The 18,496-nt window shown below is 43.0% G+C and overlaps 1 protein-coding gene across 2 annotated transcripts; it reads right to left on the bottom strand.

The window, feature by feature from the left end:
* Nucleotides 1–3,824: 3,824 nt before the first annotated feature.
* Nucleotides 3,825–17,493, bottom strand: ZFAND1 (zinc finger AN1-type containing 1). Of its 2 annotated transcripts, none has more exons than XM_050891706.1 (8): nt 17,439–17,493; nt 16,504–16,546; nt 14,507–14,546; nt 14,019–14,146; nt 13,845–13,936; nt 12,892–13,020; nt 4,483–4,616; nt 3,825–4,334 (listed from the first exon to the last, which is right to left on the bottom strand). In XM_050891706.1, exons 1-8 carry the CDS (start codon nt 17,491–17,493, stop codon nt 4,164–4,166), a joined length of 792 nt encoding a protein of 263 aa, XP_050747663.1. In that variant the 3' UTR covers nt 3,825–4,163. The 2 variants fall into 2 exon arrangements, with proteins under 2 accessions (XP_050747663.1, XP_050747662.1); XM_050891705.1 differs by having other exon boundaries at nt 4,483–4,638; nt 12,896–13,020.
* Nucleotides 17,494–18,496: the final 1,003 nt, after the last annotated feature.

Here is an 18,496-nt window from a genome sequence, read left to right as displayed (position 1 = left end):
CTGATCATACTCCAGGGCACATACTTTCCTAAAACAGACACACAAAAGGAAACTGATGAAAATAAAGGTATGAGAGATTACTGCCTGCTTTCTTAGTGTGATGTATTATTTCTTGTTTGCTACAGCATTGCCCAGCCGATCTAACAAGTCACATATCCAAGCAAAATTGAGCTCTTGATGTTAATATAACCCTTTCCAAACTGTGTTACGTATATCACAAATATATGCTAGGCAATTTTGTAGCAGTATTTGAACTGGAACATGGCCAGGAGCTGCTACCAAGAGCATTCTCAGTGGTAAAATGTTTGCAAAGCCTTGACCTTGTGCATTCTTTAAAATTACTATACAGATATAACAACCAAAAAACTTGATATTCACCTGTTTTAAGTTTGGCTGAAAGTACTGTTTATTATAAAATTATTAAGTATTTCTTTTGACAAATTCCTCAGTTAAGTAACTTTGCATACATTTTCTTTGCATCTACTAGAAGTGAGTTTAACATTTTATTTATTAAATTTGAAGTGAAACAGTTAAGCAGCTTCTAAACGCAAGCCTGTAAAATTAACAATGGTTTCAAATGTCAAATGTCTCCCCCAAAGTGTTTTTTGGTTTGGTTTTTTTTTCAAATCCAGTCATTTAACTTTCCCTATGAAAATGTGGTAAGATAAGAAGCTTTAGAAAAAACAAAAAATTGTATATGCTAAGTAAAGATATGCTACAGTCTAAACAGCTAAAATGTGAGCAATTCTAGCCTAGGCAAGATACTGAAGCTCTGGGAAAGTTTCTGCTTTTGTTCCTAGAGTTGATGATTAGGACAGAGTTTTCACCTCTCCTCAATTATTTATCTGTCAGACTAGCTTAATTTGGTTTTGCTTTTCAGTTTCTGAAAACTAAGTGGAATGAGCTTCTATATACAATCCCAGACACATTCCTGGAATAAGATGAAAGTGAATGTGAAAACTTTTTGGAGTCTTATCAACTGTGACTTGCTGTATTTGTACTGTCATTTACAGGCTGCTAGCCCTTAGCAACAACTGGCGACTGATGAAAGCAATCTTCCTGGTAAATCCTTTGAGATCTCCCCAAAGATTTACTTCCTGCATCCCAAGTCTATCTTCTCGCTATCGACAACAAATGTTATTTTAATTATTTTGCCTGGAACTGCTAGGGCAGAAAAATCAGGTGCAGAAGGAAGGGGGTAAGTAGAGAATGAGGATTTTCTGCTGAAAAAAAAATTACCCTGTTCTGTAACAGCATTTTCCACTTGCTTCTGTAACAACAGCAGGAGGAGCAAGTTCAGTTTGGGGGTCTTCCCCGACTCGCTTGTCCCACAATGATGGTTGGCCTCTTATTGCATATTCCTTACCACAGCAGCCTAAGACGCAAAGAAAGGTGAACAGAGAATTGTGGAGAAAAGGGAGGAAAAGAAATAACAAGGGAAAAGGGAACTGGTCCTCCTGCGCTGGAAAGGGAGATGACAAACAGCTGGAGAGAGAGGTGGGGGAAAGTGGAGAAATGCACGTATACTTCCCGCTGCCAGGAACCAAAGATTTCCAAAATACTCAGCCACTGAAGACGCTTTCCTTCATGGAAACTAGAAGCACCCTCCTTTTTGTGACATCCACACCACATCCAGTAAAATAATTTATCAATACCTAAGTCATGTTAAAACTACAGTGAAGAGTACTGTAAAGCAAAATAAGAACAATTAACAGTGACACAGTTACTGAGATGTTTTTGGTTTTTATGCAAGTCCAATCAATATATAATAATCCTACAGATATTCCTAAATTGTTATAAAGGTATACTAGTTGGTGGTACCGAAAACGATGATACTATACAGCCACTTGAACAAGACCACATTACTGTTCTGCCAATGGAGAGTACCTTTGAAAAAGATGCTAGGCAGACTCCTCTTACACTGTGATTTTTTTTTTTATTGCAGCTGTGCCTAGAGTGCGTATGTCATGCGTGGCTGTTTGTTTTCAAACCGGTACAAATGAACCAGAATCTAGCATTATAGCCAGTGGACAATGGTTCCCTTTAGGCAAGCACGTACTAGTGCACGGTAACTGAATGAGCCAGAACACCAACTCCGGATTTGTGAATGCCCAGGTGACTGTGGTGCAGCGTCCACCTCCACTTGCAGGTCTGAGTACATCTCTCTGCCTCATGTCAGCTCTCTGAACCAAAACTCTGTTTCTCACAGGACTAGCAATATTCCTTAGCCTTATGTCCCCTGCCCTCCCCATAGAGTTTCTTCCCACTTCTATGTACATCCTACAGTGGCAGGACAACATCCCTGAAATGCATCATATTGACTTTTTTGAACAATGCAGACATTCACTCTCCCGGTGGCCCAGTGACACCTCCAGGCATTACTGAGTACGTTCAGTCACGGTGCACGTACAAGCTGGAGCATCCTTGTGAACATGAGAACAGCATGTGAAGATAGTTGCCCGAAAAAAAGTGCCCCGTGTCTGAAAAAGAAAGGTAGCTCTTCTCTTTCCAACCTTGATGAAAGGTGATTCACACTGATCTAGCAGTGAGTCAAGCTGTGGGAGACAGAGATTTCTCCCCCTCTATCTGAATACTGCGCCCTAATCACAAGCCAGTAGGTCATTTCAGTAGCAATGGATCACACCTTACATGCTGCAGCTGATTGCAGCTGAAAATCTTGCTAGCCTGTTTAGTATCCGACAAATAGGTTTGCCTCAGTAGTTCATTCACACTGCACGGCACCACGGAGCGGCAGAAACACACTACAGCTTTGCAAATGGAGCTTAGGCTTGTGCTTTCCACTGCTGTTTACACCCGTTCATACGTTGTCCTTTCTGTCATTGTAGGATTGCCTTTCCAGCTCCTCCCAGTTGGAGAACATTGGCTAAATAAACAGATGAAAGCAAATTGGAGGGATTAGTCTTGAAAGGGTTCTACTCCTCTAGCTTAGAGACAGGCTCAAGGCCACTGCAAAATGAGTTTAGGTTGTAACAGGCCCGTTCAAGAAAGATGAAACAAGGCTCCTTGGTTATACAGCAGAACTTATGGTTAGGAAAGGGCTGGCCCTAATATTTGTGTGCAACGCTACATGTTTTTATGTTTCAGTAATTCAAAACAGCTGTAACTGATAAAATTAATCTTGGGGTTCTTCCTTGCTATGTTCACTTTGAGTTTATAATCCAGCTTTGAAATCCACCAAAGGAGATCCAAAAACTGGAGTACATCAACTACTGATATTCTGAACAGTCCTCTTAATGAGCACCAAAAAATTTCAAGACACTGACAATTGAGAAAGCCATTAATTCTATAGGTCATACTTATGCACCCAGAGGTGTAACTTCTTTATGTACAATCACTGTAAACAACCGCTTTAAAACTTAGTAAGTCCATCTTGCAGACTGCTGAAGAGGAAACAATAGATTTACCTAAGGTTGGAAATGCCAGGACAAAACTGCAAGTTGTTGAATGCCATGCTTCTAGTTAAACTGTATTTCTTCCTCTCTTACCATATTTCTTCCTCTTTTACACAAGAATTAGAAAAGGATCATTTCAAGTTCTCTTTTATTCCCCACCTAATCACACAATGATGCCAAGATTTACAAACACAAGAAAGACATCTGTGTGAATTTACTTTTGCTTCAGAAAGCTTTCCTTCTAAACGTTGTTACGCTATTATGAGGAGAGAAGAAAATTTAGACCTCGGCCATGGACAGTGCCGGATTCCAAACTCAATGAAATCTGTTCTTGTAGATGTAGAAAAGATGCTGCAATACTGTAATGTGTTTCTTTCCTTCAGAGAACTGATACGCTGCAAGTTTACATTTTCATTATTTATTGATTTTAATACATATTTTTCCCATCATTTACACAAAAATAAATATAAAATTTAAGAAAACATTATTGACATTATACAGCTAAATAAAGCAAGAATTTATTCTAGAAAGTGAGTATCTGTAATACTAGTTATTATAATAACTAATCTTCCTTTCAGGACATAGTTCTTCTGTCAGACAAGCAACTGACAAATTGATGGGAACTGTGTCTTTACAACTGAGGACAGATTCTGGCATACCAGTGATTTTATAAAAAAACTGGACTTGGTTTGAATACCATGCTTCTAAAAAAAAATCTTTGATTTTTTTTTCTTTCCGATAATTTACTGATTAACTAAAGTACGACTCTGTATCTTCTATAAATAGAACATCATTATCAAGATACTCCAAAATTATATTTCCACCATTGTACAATGGATAGTCTTTATCAGATAGCCATGTTTCCAATGTGTGCTCAAATGGCAAGGCTTCTCCAGAGGCAGTATGGCACAATCTCAATTTCTGTAAGACAAATAGCACAGAAATTAACATCAAGATTTGCCTATATGAGATGCAAGAAGTGGGGTGGGGGAGGGACAAAAGGGTAAAAAAAAAAAACAAAATCAAAACCCAACAACCTGGAAAATGTTTATTATTATTACTGATTTACCTGGGATGTTGATTTGTTGTTGTCATTTTTAAGGCTTGCTAAGGAAGCTGCAAAATCTACTACTTTGCCAATACTCCACTTACTGCAAAAGAACATGGGCTTGCTTTTCTCTTTGTTCCCCTTTGGTAAAAATACTTGAAAATAAATTCTTTCTGTCTAGAAAAACATGAAAAATAAACAAAAAATTATTCACAGAAGAAACACATAATTCCAGTCATACACATCTAATAGTTTTTCAGTAAAAAACCTTAAACTTCAACCCAAAAATTACCAACTGAAACTTGTTCTATGCTATCAGGACCAAGGCCCCATTTTACTGCAGAATATAAATGACTGCGATCATCAAGTCCAATCCCCTCCAGCTGCAGGCACATATATGATGGACAGTAAGTTCAGAAGGGTGGAGAGAACATCTTTTGCCAGAGTCCCACAGCCAGACTGTTACATATAGACAGACATGAAAAGGCGTCTGCCCTGGGTTTACTAGACAATAATGACTGCTCTGGGGAGAAAAAGGTGAGTTTAAATAAGCAGTGCTGGCTTTTGGCAGCAGTATAATGTCTCAAATTGGAATGCAAAGGCGGTTAAAACAGAACAGTTCACCGTACCAGAAATGCCAGCTTCACAACCAACACTCTGGTCATGGCCAGCTAATCTTTTATCCTGTTTTTCCTCCTTTTATGTACTAAATGCTCTTTCAATATCTACTAGACTGAGACTGAAACATTTGTTTAAGAAATTTCAAGAGTAACCTATGAGGGAGAGATTCTGAACAGGATTGGGACAACCCCTTCAGGTTTATTTCTTCTCGACATTCAACAGAAGACACGGAGCAAGCATGACTGGTATATTCATCAGTTCAGACCGCCCTTGCCGAGTCCAAGCCAGACACTATCAAACAAGACAGAAGTTTCCTTTTTAAAGGATTTATTTATGCCTTCCCTAGAAAAATATGGAACTACCCTTCCCCCAGCTATGTTCATAAAACTGAGTCTGAATTTCAACCTTTTCCTCAAAACATTTCAACATTTTCCTCAAAACTTGAATGCTCTCCACACACAAGAAAATCTTTAACATCCAGGAATATTACAAAGGGGCAAGGGAAGCAGGACCTGAATCTTGCTAAAATGTAAATGACCACAACTTGTAAAACAGCTAACACAACGGCCATCCTATTATGGACACACGCTAACATCACTCAACTGCTATCAGTGCCCTGGCACCTTCCTACAGTTGCTCCTCCAGTGCTAAGGATGATGAGACAGTCTCCCACAGTTCACTTGGAACTTAATTCACAAAACGGCTCATTCTACTGTTGCATCCCGAACTATGGGATATGCCTCCTGGAATTCCTGTGCCATATCCAAGAAAATACCGGTCAGTCAGGGACACAATAACTAACACTATTTTACAGCATGGCCCTCCTGTTTTGAGCTGGTCAGTCTCAAGAGGGGTAACTCATATCAGGTCTGACACCAAAAGAAGCAATCATCTGCAGAAAGCTAATCTCAACAAAGAGGTCAGAGAAAAGATATTTCTAAGGCAGCCTGATTTTCCTGATCATAGAATAAGAAAGGTCCAGAAGGACCCCTGGTGTCATGCGGTCCAAAACCATGCTCAAAGCAGGGGGAACTTTAAAGCTCGACCTAACTATAAAGGTAGATCAGGTTGCTCCAAGTCAGATTCAATCAAGTTTTGAACATCCCAAAGATGTAGATTCCACAAATTTTCAGAACAGCTTGTTCCAAAGTCTGACCACCCTCACTGTGATTTTTCTTCCTATTATCTAATTGGAATTTCACATGTTGGAGCTTGTGCCCATTGCCCCCTGTCCCTTTGCTGTGCACCTCCAAGAAAAATGTGTCAATCTTCTCTACATACTGATAAGGGAACTAATGTGCCTAAGAGGCATTCCAGAAACTTCATGTTCAAAAAAATCTGTCACCAAACTGGAACAAGCTGGGCAGAAGGAGGCTAGAAGGAGTCCAGGAAGCAATTTAAATAGGGAGGTGCTGAAGGTTAACAGGCTTAATTTATCAGTGTTAGAATTACCACTATTCTAGATGATTAAACAATTAATATCCAAATGAGAAAATGAACAGTAAGAGAAATTAGCACACAGTAATTTGTGCTACATTTTTAAAAGCTTACTGGCTTTGGAATTAGGAAGGAACTTTTAAAATTTTCTTATATATATATTGAGGGCGGATTTTTAAAATCATGTTCCACAATATTTGAAATGAATCACTTTCCCTCCAGCACATTTATTAAAGTGGTACTATCTGTGAAGAATGCTACAAGCAGGTCTTTGTACTACGACTTCTGCCTAAGCAGAGTTATCTAATTTCTAAGCATGACAAAGTATAAAAAAAGAAATTCATAAGAAGACTCAGTAATGGAATAGCTGTAGTTGTTTTAAAAACAATAATTAAATGTACTTTACTAAGGTAAGACCTAACAATAAGACTATCACATAGAATGTTTTCAGTATTATAAAATCAATGTAACAGGCCTAAATTTGGTGTGCTCCAACATAACAGTGAAAAGTAATTTAAATACAGTTCCTTTAAGAGGATGCATAAGTACAGATCTAAAGTGAAACCTTAGATGAAAGAATCAAGGTGTTTCTAAACCCAACATAATCCTGATATGTGGAAAAGACTTGAACACCAGGTCTGACTGGCCACAGTAGTGAAAAACAATACAGAATCTGTGAAATACTTCAAGAATCAAAGAACTTAAAGGCTGAAAGAAACATAAAGCAACTGTCAAAACCCTCTTCCAACCCAAAGGCAGGAACAACTGACCTCAGGCCCTTCATACCTCATCCAGAAATGTAATAAATGTCTATTAAATCTGAGTAGCAGCAATAAGAACAGAGCTTTGCAGAACACAAAGCTCAGTTTCGTATGAGACAGGTTCAATCTGACAGGTACAGAGTTGTGCAAGCTGTGTCCTGTCTGTGTCAGAAGCCTCTCAGCACCCAGCATGAAAAGCATCCCTTTGAGATGGGTTTGCCGTGTGTGACCGGTACCCTCTGCTCCTGACCCCTGCTAATAAGGTTAGCATAACTAACACCATTTTGTATGGCAAACAGCCATTCTCTGTGACCGAGCTGGTCACGTATCAGTCCCCTCTCCCCCTCTCCTGATGGCCCTGAAGGTCCTGCACACCAGGCAGACTTCTCCCCCTCCCTAAAAGAGGGGTCCATTATCAAGATCGGAGCGAGGAACCTACAATTCCTTGGCAGGGTCCAGATGAATTGCAGGAAGCATAAATACAAGTGGCTATTACAACCTTATTATATTGAGCCGAAGCCCCAGGTGATGAACCCAGTCCTTGGGACATTCCTGCTACGTCCTCTGATTTGAGGTCTGATGGGAGAGGAGCTGCAGCATCAGAGAAATTAATCTTTATGCAAATATGCAAGGGTTTACCAGCAGAAATCCCTTTTTCACAAGTGCTCCACAAATGCAAGAACTGAGCCCTGACCCTCCCATACAAAGGGAGCAGTGCCAGGTCCTAACTCCCTCGGTCCCACCTGGAGGTCGAACAAGTGCCCCACATGGCCATCAGGCCAATTTAAATAAATAATATAATACCATCAGGAGACTTCCTAATCAAACTGAAAGCGTGCAATCCGAGCGAAACAAGTGGTGGTGTGCCTGCATGTCCTGGTTTTGGCTGGGACAGAGTTAACTTTCTTTTTAGTAGCTGGTACAGTGCTGTGTTTTGGATTTAGTGTGAGAATGATGTTGATAACACTCTCATGTTTTAGTTGTTGCTAAGTAGCGCTTATCTTCAGCCAAGGACTTTTCAGTTTCCCATGCTCTGCCAGCAAGCAGGTGTGCAAGAAGCTGGGAGGGAGCAGAGCCGGGGCAGCTGACCTGAACTAGCCAAAGGGGTATTCCATACCATGGAACGTCATGCCCAGTATATAAACAGGGGGGAGCTGCCCGGAAGGCGCGGATCGCGGTTCGGGAACTAACTGGGCATCGGTCAGCGGGTGGTGAGCAATTGCATTGTGCATCACTGGTTTTTTTCCTCCCCCCCCCCCCCTCTTTTTTGTTGCATTCCTTTTTATTACTATTATTATTATATTTCATTATTACTATTGTTAGTATTATATTTTACTTCAGTTATTAAACTGTTCTTATCTCAACCCATGAGTTTTACTTTTTTTTTTTCCTTTGCTTTCCTCCTCCTCACCCCACTGGGAGGGGGAGGGGGAAACGGCTGCGTGGTGCTGAGTTGCTGACTGGGGTTAAACCACGACACTGCATAAATCAGGGGTACACTGGTGACTTGCTCCATGGTTTGCCTACCAAAAAACTACAATTGCTAGCGAAGGAAGGGGAAAAGGAGGGAAAGCTATCCACATCTCTACCTAGTCCCCCTCCCATAAATGGAAACCCTTTTAAACCACAAAAATATCCTGACTTATCTCCTATCAGAGAGCAGTATCAGGGAACCTAGACAAGGGGCTTGGACTGGCAGAGGTACAAGTGGCTCTACCCTCTGCCACTTGAGGACTGAGTCCCATCCTTTGGGCCACAGGAAATGATAAATTAAAGACTGATTTTCTCATAGATACTGGAGCATAACTATTCATGATTAAAGCAGAATCATGTCCTGGAGCTATCCCTCTGAAACATCAGGAAATATTAGTAACCAGAGTAAATGGAGTAGTGGTTCCTTACTGAATTGTTAAGGTAAAATTGGAACTTCCCTTTTGCCTCCCCCCACTCCCCGAAAATAGCAAATGTGACTAGGAAACATAAATGTATTTGGCACGGATATTCTGTGAGCTGGACACAGGGCAACACTAACTGGGCTATTGAAACAATTGATGAAGAAACAATGCTAAGGCCCCAGGCAGGAGGTCACCTTTTTGGGGACGAAATGGATAGGGGGGTAGGAAGTAAGTCCCCTGATGCACTTGGCAAATTGATTATGTTGGGCCTCTCCCTTGAACACCCGAGGGGTGGCGTTATATCCTTACTGGAGTTGAAATAATATCAGGCTTAGGGAAAGTTTTTGCTTGCCGGAAAGCTGATGGTCTTACCACTGTGGCAGGATTTAATCAATGGTTTGCTGACACTCCCATGCCCTCTGCTGTGCAGTCTGACAATGGCACTCATTTGGAAAAAAAAAAAAAAAAAAAAAAATTCCAGGAATGGCGTAAACATCATGGAGTTGCCTGGGTGTTCCACCTGTCCTACAGACCCCAAAGTAATGGCATAGTCGAGAAGTGGAATGGTCTACTAAAATGAGCTCTAGGGCAAAGTTTATATACAGGAAAATGGGGTAAAGCCCTACCTAAAGCTGTTCGACGCTTAAATAACCGGCAGACACCCACCGGATGCCCGGTAGAACAAGCTCGTTTTCCTGCTCTCCAACCCATATGTCTAAAACCCCCACTGTCAGCTCATCATTTTTCTCAGGTTGACACTGTTCTTATTAACTACCCTTTGATGGTTAAAATATCTGCCACTTCACTAATTCCCTGAGAAAAAGGCATATGGAAAACTGTTTCTAAATGGGGACTCCCTTTAACTTCCACTGAGGCTTGGATAATTCCCAAGAATGAGTAATTTCTTATCGCTTCAGGTAATGAATGATACTTGGACAGATTCTCTGGCCTGAAAAAAACTGGAGCGCGCCCAAGGAATCATCACTTTCCCTTCGTGGAAACCTTAACTGTAAAAAGATGATCACAACACCCACTGTATTGTACTTACCCTTATTTGTACCCTCTTCCTCCCTGTTTCAAGAAAGGGATGATAATCGTGTCATTCAGTTCATGAACATCATTTCTCAAATGGGTAATGAATCAAACTGTTGGTATTGTTTACACCACCCTCAATCTTCAGATGCTAATTCCAGGTGGGTAGCTGAACCTGCTCCTGAAACATCTTGGTACCAAGCTAAGTTGGCATACTCACTCCCCAACCCTCCAAATTATCAAACTCAACCTTTTAAGGCACATTCTTATGGTAAGACCCCATGGTGCACTGCAATGCCCCAACATACACATTCAACCTGGGTGGGAAAAACAAGCAATTGTGAGACACAAACTCGGTTTCAGCTGATATGCTATAATCAGACCAGAGTTTGTAATGAATCCAATTTAAGAGCCACACGGATCTGCAAAAACAAATCAGTGATTACAAATAATACTGTTCTAAATATTTCACCACTCTGGAATCTCACATGGACCGTTAATGGCACATTTTGCCAAAGCTACTATAATCTCACTGGTCCTAATTCTACATTCTACAGAGTAATGGCTGGTTAAGAACTAATGACAATTGGACTATCTGTAATTGCAATAACATGTCTGGCTGTATATACACCAATCCTTTTCACACCATTTGAATGAGCTACACTCGCCTGCTTAAATTTGATCATCCTGACAATGAAAAAGAGGCTCATCAATGGTGTGAGGAATGTTTCCTTAGAAATTTTACAGTACAAAATCAGTGGCCCACCGTTCCAGCATCCGGGTGGTTCTGGCTCTGTGGCACAAATGCCTATAAAAGTCTGCCACCACAATGGACAAGTACCTGTACCATAACATGTCTTGTTCCCCATGCATTTCAATAAAGAAATGTAACTTCTACCTTTTTACACAACCATTACCCTGTATGCTATAAGCGTGTTGTGATCAACCCCTTGGTAAAAAGAACAACGAAATTCTATCAATTTACGCATGCATTGTTTCCAAATTTAAGTATTGATGAGCTGGAAAGAGCTATTGTGAATATTTCTGCTATGCTTGAAACTGTCCAAAATGCTACTGTAGATGCTTTAAAAAATGTTTGCAATCAGAAATTAGCTTGCTTTCACAATTAGCTATTCAAAATCATTGGGCCTTAGATTACCTTTCAGTGTCACAAGGAGGTGTATGTATACTGCTAAACACCGCTTGTTTTTATACTAACAAATCTAAACAAATTGAATATGATATAAAAATCATTCAATGACAAGTTCGTACTTTTCACCAAATAGCTCAAGAGCAACTCTTCTCAGAAGGTCTACCCGCTGACTGTTTTTGGCTGTGGTCCTGGCTACCTGACTTCTGAACGTGGCCTGTTGTGTTTTGTTAATATTAAGTCTTATTATAGCTGCTGGAATTATGTTATTTTGTGCTATATCTTACTTTAAATCTTTATGCATATCAATTGCTAAAATCAATGTCTTGTACTCTCCTCCCCCCTCAGATGAACAGCCTTCGGATAACACACCATCCATTGCTGCCATAGAGTCCTCTTTATGAACCTGTTGCTAAGCTGCAGGCCGTGGGCAAGAGGCGACAGTACCACCACCACTGGAGTCCTTCCCTGTTCATGATGGTGTCAAGGGGTGGGGTGTGACCAGTACCCCCTGGTCCTGACCCCTGGTAATATGGTTAGCATAACTAATGCCATTTTATAAGGCAAACAGATATTCTTTGTGACTGAGCGGGTCACGTATCAGTCCCCTCTCCCCCTCTCCTGATGGCCCTGAAGGTCCTGCACAGCAGGCAGACTTCTTCTCCCCTCCCTATTGGCCTCAAGGTCCCTGCGCACCAGGCCGACTGCTTCCCTCCTTACCAGTCTTGAAGGTCCCAGGCACCCGGCCAACCCAGTGGTGATAACCCCATCACAGAACAGGGAAGTGTAGCAGCACACAGAGCACTGTCCATAAAATCAAGCAGTTACAAGCCCTAATTGGGACTTGGACCAGAACTGCTGCTGGACTGCAAAACCCACGATCCCCTGGTGGCCAGGGACGCCTTCACTGTCATCTGCTTCCTCCGAGGACTGAGTGACTCGTATTCTTTTACATGTTTTGAGTCTAGATGATGACTGTGATATTGACACTGCAAGCCAAGTATTAAGATTTACCCGATCTGCAGAGGGTCCAGGTGATTCGGAACCATAAGCTAAGCTGTGCTATAAAATCCTGTGCCATGCTACTTATAAAACTGTGCTACGCTGATTCTGCCTATAAAATTCTGTGCTACTCTGATCATAAATTTCTATGCTATGCTGATCATCAAGTTCTGTTAAAATAATAAAGCTTTAATTGTAACTACAACTTAGTGCCATCATCATTCGGCCAGCGATCCCAAAAAGAACCTGTCTGTCCCCGCAGTGTTGGGTGACAGCCGTGTCGCAGGTAAACACATTTCTGCTATAAAATAAAGGAATTTGACCTGACTGCTCCAAACTCCACACAGACACCTTATAACAGACAGAAGACTAGTGAGATTGCTTTTGGGTACCAGGCTGAAATATACGTATAAATGATTGTGGGCTTGAAGAATTAAATCCAAAACCAAACTGAGGGAACTAGATGAAGATCAAGAAATTTAGAAAACTTCCCATTTCCTTTGAGAATTCAATTATTGAAAACAAACATCACTGACCTGAGGCAAAGACTTGTCCCCACATGCGTGCATTTTCAGTTTCATTAATGCCACTTTTGCTTCTGTCTCACTGTTTTTCGCTCCTTTACGTTTTTTGCTTTTTGCTTCCTCACTTTTTTTAGAATCTGAGAACAATATTATTCCTGTTAGTGTGATGTTTCAGACTGTCTCCTGAACATATCTTGGAATTAGCCTATTGGGCCTCATTATATCTCCAAGGTTCCCATCCCTTTCATGTCCCTCTCATGTCCTCCCGAGGCCATGATATCAGGTACTCCTATGCAAGAATATTTGGAATTGTTACAGTTCTAGCAGAGCTCCTTTACACTGAAAAGTAGGTGAACACTATCACGAGGTAAACACAGGTTGCAAAAGCCAAATATATAAGAATTCCTAAGTTTCTACACCTGTGGCCATCACAGCATTTATATGGCAACAGTTTCAGGTCCTTTCTACACATAACCCCACTGTTCAGTTAGGCAGTGCTGTTTATTCTCTTTCCTGTCCTAGAGCTTAACAGCTGCAAAACACTACATTGTAGACTCACATTTTTTTGCCATCTTGGTTGTGCAGGTACAATCCCAGCAGATTGGCATGCACACCTAATTGCACAATGCAATTGCATTATTTACACATGAATTAATATGCAAATAGTAATGGCTACGTACAATTCATTACATTATAGTACTTATAGAATGAGAACAAGACAGTAATTCTGAAAGAAACCTGAGCCCTAGTTAATCTTTAAAGATTCTCTTTATAGACATATGCTACTGTTGTCTCAGTCTAGATGAACAGTATTACATGCTGACGTGTGAGTTTAGGGCTATTTAAACAAGGAACCCCCATCCTTTCTTCTTATTTGGTCAAACCTGAACCCTCAGAGGAGGTCACAAGCTCAAACAGCCTTCTGAAGAAAATTGTAGAATATATATCCCACTGTACTTGCCCACAATATGTTTAACTAGCTGCTGGGTGGCAGCCATTCGAGGTTTTGGTGTGTCCAGTTTCTCACATTCATGGTCTGATTGATGCCGGTGTCTGTAAACAACAGTGTAAACTTCTATTACCTTTTCCATACACTAATGAATGAGTATTGATGTTTAAACACTGTTCCACTCACCTTAGACAAAAATGTTTTTCACAGTAGGGGCATAAAACTGGCAAAAGCTCCTTTCCGTTGCAGTCCTTGTATGAGCATGGGTAAGATCTGTGCTGATCTGGTTTCACAGAATTGTTTCTTATATTCACCTAGGCATTAGTACAAAATATTTTGTGTAAATAAACAGATATTACAGATACAAGTCACCACCCCAGCTTTCCAAAAGAACTGTGCTAGCTCTCCATTCTATGGGCAAAACTAGTCCAGCTATTCTCTCCTACTTTTGTCCTGGTTAAGTTTAGCTCAGAGTTAGAAAAAGAACCATCATCCTACTCAAACTTAATTTACTTCTGACAGGCAGAAAAAGAGTAGATTAATTTTTTTAAGCTTGTCGCATTCTCAGTTAAATAATTCATACTTATATACTATGTGTATATATCTAATCTGAAAATAGACAGTTAAGTTGCATGGAATTTTAATTTTAAGGTAGTCATATATTATTAGATTACCTCAGAACACCCATGAGCATCCCGGCTCCTGTGCTGAAGGCTTTGTGGCAAAAGAAGAAAATATCACAGCGTTACCAACATTTCAGGAAAAGACAACTGCATGTGAAAACATTTAAGTGTTTAAAGAGTGATCTGACAAGTTTTATCATGGGTACACTTCAATTAAACAATGAATCTTCTCCAAAATTTGTTCTAACCCACGCATTTCACATCTTGAATGGATTGATCATATTCTTCCTGAGTATGTAAAAGATTTAGCTCTTGGAACTTATGCCCCAAGATAACAAACCATTTCAAGAGAATAAGGACATTAGCATGCTTAAGAATTCAGCTCAAAGCAACTGGAGTTTGTCTGTTTTAATGGATTTTGAATCACCTGCCACAGCAGCAGAAATTGCTTGAAGGCTTCTAACGTGTTAAAGTGAAATCTGCCCTCAGTTTATCTGAGCTTGTCTCAGCTGCCATCTGCTAATCCGAAGTGCAAATCAAAGTGCAGGCCCTGATTTGAACCCTGGAAGAAACTTCAATTTTTTTTTCTACAAGAAAAAAAAAATCAGTACAAAACAAGGTCTAAGCTAGATGCCTTCCAAAATAATCTACCTGTATTCTAGAGATATTCCCACTGATTTCAAAGCTCCAGAAGAGCCGCCCCGGAAAAATGTGGCAAGTTCAATGAAACAATTATTTTTTAACTAAATGTATCTGAATTGAGTCACAGAATGTTTTCTACAACATTCAGGTCTACACAACTGCCACACTGAGATCTTATAGGAAAAGCAACTTAATTTCCTTTTATGACAAGGTCACCCATCTAGTTGACCTAGGGAAGCCAGTAGATGTGATGTTTTCGGATTTTGGCAAAGCTTTTGATACTGTCTCTCACAGTATCCTTCTGGACAAAATGTCCAGCACACAGCTAGACAAGTCCATAATACAATGGGTGAGCAATTGGCTGATGGGTCGGGCTGAAAGAGTTACAGTAAATGGGGTTACATCAGACTGGCAGCCAGTCACCAGTGGGGTTCCCCAGGGCTCAATTTTAGGGCCAGTGCTCTTTAATGTTTTTATAAATGATCTGGATGCAGGAATCGAATGTACATTAAGTTTGCTGACGATACTAAACTAGGAGGAGCTGTGGACTCCCTCAAGGGTAGAGGCCTTACAGAAAGATCTGGATAGACTAGAGAGCTGGGCAGTCACCAACTGTATGAAATTCAACAAGAGCAAGTGCAGGATTCTCTGCCTGGGACTGGGTAATCCTGGTTATACATACAAATTGTGGGATGAGAGGCTGGAGGGCAGCCCCGCGGAAAGAGATCTGGGGGTCTGGGTTGATGGCAAGTTGAATATGAGTCAACAGTGTGCCCTGGCAGCCAAAAGGGCCAACCATGTCCTGGGGTGCATCAAGCACAGCATAGCTAGCCGGTTGAGGGAGGTGATTGTCCCACTCTACACTGCACTGGTGCAGCCCCACCTCAAGTACTGTGTGCGGTTTTGGGTGCCTCAATGTAAGAAGGACATCAAAGTATTACAGCGTGTCCCAAGGAGGGTGACCAAGATGCTGAAAGGCCTCGGGGCAAGACTTATGAGGAGTGGCTGAGGTCACTTGGTTTGTTCAGCTTGGAAAAGAGAAGGCTGAGGGGTGACCTCATCTCAGTCTACAACTTCCTCAAGGGGGGGAGCGGAGGGTGAGGTGCTGATCTCTGCTCTCTGGTGACCAGCGATAGGACACAAGGAAAGGGAATGAAGCTGCGTCAGGGGAAGTTCAGAGTGGACATTAGGAAAAGGTTCTTCACTGAGAGCGTGATCGCTCACTGAACAGGCTCCCCAGGGAAGTGGTCACAGCACCAAGCCTGTCAGAGTTCAAGGAGCGTCTGGACGACACTCTTAGTCATATGGTTTAGTTTTAGGTAGTCCTGTGAGGAGCAGGGAGTTGGACTTGGTGATCCTTATGGGTACCTTCCAACTTGAGATACTCTATGATTCTATGAACTCACCAAAAGACACCTGAACAGCCATCACATACAAAGGGGAGAAAATCTGAAACAAAGAGATTTGTTTTCAGTTAGACAACATGGTCCTTATTTTGCTACTAGTTTCTAGCTTAATTTTTACAGGATTAACTTTTGCTTACCTATATCATGGAGTAGGTATCTTTACAAGTACATTTAGCAACTGTATCTACCAAAATCATCCAAAAAGCCAGTATCTCCTCCATTTGACAGTCCTGATGATCCTGCTCCTTCCTCTCTATCCTTCATATCATACAAACTGTCCTTGTGTAATTTAAATTGCACATACTTCTTAAGTCTCTGCACACATCCTGCACCCACTGCATCAATTCTTACAGATAAAAACACTTCACTGTCTGCTGAGCTCAGCCACATCACCAATGGCAGAAAATGCCCACCTCCGGGTCATTACTCCATTTCTCCATCCTTCAGATTTGGTCTTAATGGACCACCATGCAACTGGACTACAAAGCTCAGGTCACGAAGATCCTGGTCACTTCATCTATAAGACCGAGTGGTGCCATCAGAAAGCTTTCAGTACAAGTGGTTTTCGCTGCCTCTTTCTGAAAGGCTGCATTTCATTTACATCATTTCCTGAGATCAACGAAGGCAAGCAAGGGTGAAAAATGGAAAAACAAGGCAGTAACAGTTGGCCAAGCAGGGGATTAACCACCTAGTGACGCAACTGAAACGACAGGCCCTGGCAACGGATCGTGCAGGGATGCAGCAGCGCGGAGGACGCCCCGACGGGCAGTCACCACCTCGCAGCCCCCTCACCGCCGCTGCCGGCCCCGCAGCCGCGGCGCCCCACCCCGGGCACCGCCCCCGGCCCAGCGTCCCCGCCTCCACCAGCGGCGGCCCGCGGGAGGCCGGGCCCTATCTCCGCGACCCTGCCGGGGATCCGCCGCGCCCTCCCTTACCGAGCTGCCGGCAATCCGCCACCCCGCAGTGCTGCCCCACCTCCAGCTCCGCCATTTTCCGCGCGTCCCAAAAGGCGGGGGGGGAAGGACGGGAACGGACAAGCTGCAGGAACAGGGCGCGCAAAGGCTGCCGGGCCACTGGAGGATACCGCACGCCGGGTGCGCGGGGAGAGGCGGGGAGGGACTGCTATGCAGATGAGCGGACGATCCTCGCCCCGGGGCGTGGCTGGCGGCGCTACGGGCGGGGCCTGAGGGGCGGTGGCGGTGGGGCGCGGGGGTCCCGCCGCCCGCGGGCGGAGCTTGTGCGGCACGCTGTGCTGTGCCGCGCCGGGCCGGCCCGCCGGCTCGGAGCTGCTGGGGCCAGCGGCAGGGCTGGCTGCCTCGCCGGGCAATCTGCGCCGACGAGCCCGTGTCGGCGTAAGCGGCGCCTCAGACTTCCAGTCAGCCCAGAGCCGCGGCGCTGGTGCTCTTCATGCATCGAGCTGCTGTCATCGGGGGAAAAAGTGTTTTTTGTGTCTTATTTTTGTCGTTGGTCGCGTCAGCCCTGCGAACAGGGCCTGTTTCAAGGGGCGGAGGGAAGGGGAACGCAGCTTTCCGAGATAACTTCTTGCACTCTTGTCATTTATTAGTGCCGCTGCGCTTTCCTTAGCGATGCACCTGTACTTTTAAAAGCCACGTTTCTTAAGAACTTTGTGTTTACTTTCTCAGCCCTGACCCGCGTGCGTTCCTGTGCCTGCGCGTCCTCCGGCAGCGCGTTAAAGACCGTGACTAACGGCTGGGCCGCTGCTACCCCCGGCCCTGCGAGCCGTGCTGACGAGGAGCCGTTCCGCCCGTGTCACCTGCTTGTCGCGCACCGGGCGCGGGGTGTTCTGCCCCGGCTAGCGCTGTTACAGCCTGCAGCCCTCTCAAAAATACACCTTCTTGCGGCATGAGGCTGAAAGAAAATGAGGGGGAAGCACAAACTAAGCAGCCGCCTCCGCAGCGCGGGTACGACGGGCACGCCTGCCCGGCCTCGCCTCGGCCGCCCTCCGCCCAGCCCGGGGCTCTGCCCTCTCTTC

This window comes from Gymnogyps californianus, chromosome 2 (genome assembly GCF_018139145.2).
Source record: "Gymnogyps californianus isolate 813 chromosome 2, ASM1813914v2, whole genome shotgun sequence".
Classification (NCBI taxonomy): Eukaryota; Metazoa; Chordata; class Aves; order Accipitriformes; family Cathartidae; genus Gymnogyps; species Gymnogyps californianus.
Note: the sequence above shows the minus strand (reverse complement) of the source record. Positions and strands in the feature narration are given on the sequence as shown.